We start from the raw sequence: 5,201 nt of genomic DNA on the forward strand, positions 1-5,201 counted from the left end.
TTTTTTTTTTTTGGAGAGGTTTTTGCTATAGGGTGTGTGCACTTGCCAGAAAGACAGAGAGAGACAGAAAGCGAGAAACCACCCCCCAGGGGGGATGGCCACGCTGCAATCCCTTCTCCTCCATTCTCCTCTGGGATCTTGGGCACGCACGTACATGCACCCGGCGTGAGTTTAAGTCACTGGGTCCGGGACTCGAACCGCAGTTGAGTACAGGGAGTCCAGCGACACAGCCATTGTGCTAACTGCTGGTCCCCAGGGCCCTTTCTAACCTTCAGTTGTAGAGACATCTGGCTTCTCTGGGAGGCCGCAGCCCCTGCAGGGTACCCTGTGGAAGCTGCGTGTGTTTCCCCCCAGGCAGTTATTGGGCTGGCCGTAGAGGGGCCAGGTCACTTTGGGAAGGGCCGGAGATACCGTCTGTGTTATTGCTGTGTCATCTGACAGCCGGCAGCTCTAGCTTCATTTTTAAAAAGTTAAGCGATTTGATTGAGATTTTGAGATTTAACAAGTTGAAAATGGAAGGTTAAACTGGGCGTTTTCGCCACTTTACTGTCCTACTTCCGTAAGGGACACGCGCACATCGAGCTCATGGAAAGGTACAGCGGCCCGGGCGGCGACAGCGCTCCGCAGGCGAGGCCCTGCCCACGGTGCCCGGAGCTGCACGCTGGGCTTTTGATCTCGACCTTCCTCAGTCTGGAAGGCCGACCAAGGTCAATGGTGACAAAACAGAGGCCCTGATGGGGTCCGGCCCACATTACACGACCCGGGAGATTGCAGACAGTGACCACTGAAGGGGCAGGGAGACGTGAGCAAGTGCATGTGGGTCCCTCCAGACTCCAAGTGCGGATGGGCTGTGTAGGGACAGCAGGTGTGGAGCGGTTACAGTGCTGGACTCCCGCGTGGCTGACTGAGACTCACCACTGCGTGCGCGCATGCCCAGAGGAGAACGCAGAAGGGTCTGCAGCGCGGCTCTCCACCCGGGGGTGATGTCTCACCTTCCCTCTCACTGTCTCTGTCTCTTTCTCCAGCAAGCACATGTGCCCTAAGGCAAAACCTCTTGGGGGAAAATAAAAAAACAACAACAAAACTGTAATACACTCCTTAAAGGTGAAGGGAAGTGGATGGTTTTCCACAATGTGGTGGGGACGGTCTTGGTCCCAATGTGACGATTCGCCTCAAAGGCACCGAAAGCAGACATTTGTCAGAGGAAGGTCATGCTCTCAGTGTGGCGGGATCTTAAAGGTGTTGTGTCTTTCGAGCTCCTACCGAAGAACCAAACGATCAACTTGAACATGTACTGTCGACACTTGGACAGTTAGAACGAACCCAGCCTCCGGAACGTCCAGACCTCGTTGGTCATAAAGGAGTTGTGTTCCACCATGACCGCGCGGGGCCGCACTCAGGTTTGATCACGCGTCAAAAACGCCTAGAGCTCGGAGGGGAGGTGTCGCCACGCCCACTCGTCGCCTGACCTGGCGCCATCACGCTTGCCCTGTCCGCTCTTCTGAACCCCGTGCGAGGGACGTTCCGTTCAGATGAGGCTGTACATCAGCACCTCGTTGGGCTCTTGGCTGTCAAAGACAGGTCCTTCTGTGGACGAGGAATTACGAAGCGCGGTGAAAGACGGCAGAAGGCTGTGGCACAGAACGGGCCATTGATCACTGACTGATCTTCAACGACTGATCGTCATAAACGATCTCGGAAAACAGAAAATACGCCATGACTTTCCCCACAGCCCAGTAGGTCCCCCAAATAGAAGAAAATGAGGATATTTTCCTGGGCTCTGGGCTCCTGCTCTGCCCCTTGGTGGTCCACAGGGGGCCTTCAGAGCCACACAGGCCCTCCTGCTGCCCTGGGAGGGTCAGAGATGCCGCAGGGTGGGCGAGGGGAGCATGTACTGGAGCGTGGTGGCGGGCGCCTCCCCGCGCTCTGGACGTGTGCAGTTGGGAGCAGGCCCAGCCTTCTCTGCCTCGGTCTGGGTGGGAGGCCTGACAGTGGCCCTCATGTGGCAGGGTGCGTTCAGGGAGCAAACGGGTGGGCGGGGCCACACGGAGGAGGCGCTGCCCTGGAGGAGCTGTGTAGACAGCAAGAAGCTGCTTGGTGTCCAGGCGAGAGCTGGCCAGCAACCGCCTCACTCAGGCTGGGCTGCAGAGGCTCGGGACGCCCAGCCAGCTGCAAGCCCCACTGGCTGCGTCCCCTCCCTGGGTCTCTCACTTTGCATTTCTGGGCAAGTCCCAGTACTTAGGTCACGAGTCAGGCATAAAATGGGGCTGGGGGCAGCTGGGGGACCGGTGGTTAAGGCAGCTGCTCCTACACGGCCCCCACATGTCCTGGACCCAGTGGCTTAAGAAGCATGCCAATGGAGGAGAAGGGATTAGGCTTGGCCATCCTCCCTGGGGGGTGATTTCTCACTTTGTGTTTCTTTGACTCTCTGTCTTTCTTGAGAACGCACGCGTCCTATAGCAAAAACCTCTTAAAAAAATGCTCAGCAATTGGCGTAATGGCTATGTTGCTGGACTCTCACATAGTTGACTGTGGTTCGAATCCCAGAACCAGTAGCTTAATCTGACGCCGGGCGCATGTACGTGTGTGCCCAAGATCCTGAGAGGAGAGTGGAGGAGAAGGGATTGCATAGTGGCCATCCCCTCTGGGGGGTGATTTCTTGCTTTCTGTCTCTGTGGCGAGTGACTTGCATCATAGCAAAAACCTTGCCAAAATTTAAAAGCATACCAAGTGCATTTGTGTGCCCAAGATCTGGGGCGTGTGACGTGGGGAAGGGGCTGGGGCGGCCCCATGGAGGGGCTTCCTCACTCACCCTCTCAATCCCCTCTCTCTGCAAGCACACATGCCTTCTAGCAAATTAACAAAAAAAGTCCTGGGGCAGGCCCAGACCCCTTCTGGAAAGTGTGTCAACTGGATCTGAAGCCGGCTCTGACATTCCTGGAGCTCGGGGCCCACACAGCACTCAGGTGGCCACTGACTCTGGGCCCCACGACTGGCTGCTGGGCGCGGGTCCCGCCTCTAGATGACACAGCCGGTACCACACAGCACGACCCGCGTGGGCTCCCGAGGGCACAGCCGGCACCACATAGCACGGCCCGAGCGGCCGCCCCAGGTCTGTGTGTGGGTCTCCATTGTCGCTGTCCTGCAGACAGGTATTGGAGGCCCAGGGCAGCCCGCCAGCCCAGGGCCCTAGCAGGTAAGCGGCAGAGCCGGGCTTGAACCCGTCCTGTCGGGCCCCTTGGCACCTGGCCACGGCCCCCAGACGTCCTTCCCACCCAGAGCCTCCCAGTGGCTCGTGCGCCTCGGCCGAGCTGCCTGCCCGAGTGGGCCTGTGGTGTTTTGCAGGGACGACACACCCCACGTGCCCGACGAGAGACTGGGTGAGGCCGCAGTGCTGGAGATCGTGGGCCGCGTGACCCGGCTCATCAGGGAGGTTTTTCCAGGTAAGACTTGGCTGTTGGGGCCTGCAGTGCCCCCGTCCCCCAGCAGGGCCTGGCACAGTGGGCCAGCGGCCAGGTGCCCAGTGGAGCCTCGCGTGTCGGCTGCTGCCAGCTGAGCCCATGCCAGGTGCCTCCTGGCCACCTGTGCGCTGTCTCCCACACGCCCTGGTGCAGGGAGGGCCGGAGCTCTCAGCTCCCGCCTGTGTCGCCCCGGCCTCGCAGCCCTCTCCAGGGTCCACGGCCGTCACGGCCCCATCGGGCGAGCCTCACTTGAGCCCATAGCAGCCTGTCCCTGCTCTGGCCCTGGTGCCAACACCCGCAGCTCACTGCCCGCAGACCATGCCGCTGGGGGCGCAGTTTCCAGCCAGGTGCTGCCTCAGAGAGCCATGGGGCAGGCAGGGATGGGGTGCATGTGGGCAGCAGCCCATGGACATGTCGGGGCTTGGGGTCCGTGTGCCCGGAGACCAGTCCTTGCCAGCATTTTTGAGCAGACTGCGTGTTCGAGCCTGGGCTGGATCAGCGCCCTTGGCCTCCTCGGGTTCTGGCCCAGCTGTTCTCTGTGGGTCTTAGTTGTGGCGATAAGGACAATAACAATAAATAACAGGGCTGGCCCTAGCAAAGGGGCTAAGGTCTGCACACACTGGGAGCCAGAGTCCACCTGGCCCACCAGGTTCAAATCCTGGCCCCAGAGGCTTGAGAAGCCTGCCACACAAAGGCGTGTCCCAGATCTCGACAGATGGAGGAGCAGAGGCGAGCGGGGTGCTTCTCCGTCTCTGCCTAGCACACGTGTCCTCTGGCAATTAAAAACGACTGCGACCAGGGTCGGCAGGTGGCATACTGGCTGTGTCACTGGCCTCCCACATGCGTGACCGTGGTTTGAGTCCCAGACCCTGTGGCTTGAAACTCATGCTGGCTGCGTGTTGTGTGTGCCCAAGATCTCAGGAGAGTGGAGGAGGAGGGATTGCAGGGTGGGCATCCCCCTGGGGGTGATTCCTCACTTTCTGTCTGTCCCTCTGAGGAGTGCATGCACCCTATAGCAAAAATCCTCTCAAAAATAAATAAACAGACAGAGTCAGGCCAGCCAGGAGGCGTGGTGGCGAAGGTGCTGGTCGCACAGCCAACTGTCCCGTTCCAAGTCCCAGACTTGGTAGCTTGAAGAACACGTAGGGTGCATGTGCGTGACCAATATCCTAGAGCAGGATGGGGGAGTGGAGAAGGGACTGCGGCGTTGACGCAGGAACGCGGGGTGCAGGGTGGCCAGGCCCGCACGCGCAGTGACACGAGCTCTGTCCCCCGCTCAGGAAGAGTCGGAGTTGTGGACACACAGTAGGTGTAGCCAAGGGGAGGGAGGGAGAACCAGCTCCCAAGAAGGGCGCGGCCCCAGAAAATGGGTTGCCAAGGAAGGACTGTGGGGAGGGGGTTTTCTCTGGGTCAGGAAGGGCTTCATCTGGACTTTGGTTCCAGATGGGCTTGCGCATGCCCTCCGGTCCTGGTGGGCCCAGCTACTGCCCTAATTCTGGAGTGGGTGCCGACACTGGGCCACGAAAACCCGTGTCTTATCTTCTTCCTGGGGTGCTGGAAAAAGCCCTCGTTCCAGGTCTAGGCCACACCGCCCAGGTCAGCCCGGAGCCACCACTGCCTCCCTCTCAAAGCCTGGCCATTTTGTGGTTCCATTCTGGGCCCGTACCCTACTGTATTTTTAGGGTCCCTGTTTGCTACCTCAGGGTGGCCACCCCCCCCCCCCCCCCTGAGCGGGTGCTT

The 5,201-nt window shown here is 59.7% G+C and overlaps 1 protein-coding gene across 1 annotated transcript in view; it reads left to right on the forward strand.

Annotated features, from left to right (window-relative positions):
* The window catches only part of SMPDL3B (sphingomyelin phosphodiesterase acid like 3B), a 36,686-nt gene that overhangs the window by 24,345 nt on the left and 7,140 nt on the right, over window positions 1–5,201 (forward strand). The window contains exon 3 of the mRNA XM_006164595.3: window positions 3,346–3,443. Coding sequence (XP_006164657.2) covers window positions 3,346–3,443 — 98 coding nt within the window. The remainder of the gene's footprint in view (window positions 1–3,345; window positions 3,444–5,201) is intronic.

Source organism: Tupaia chinensis, unplaced genomic scaffold (assembly GCF_000334495.1).
Source record: "Tupaia chinensis unplaced genomic scaffold, TupChi_1.0 Scaffold143646_1, whole genome shotgun sequence".
NCBI classification, from domain to species: domain Eukaryota; kingdom Metazoa; phylum Chordata; class Mammalia; order Scandentia; family Tupaiidae; genus Tupaia; species Tupaia belangeri.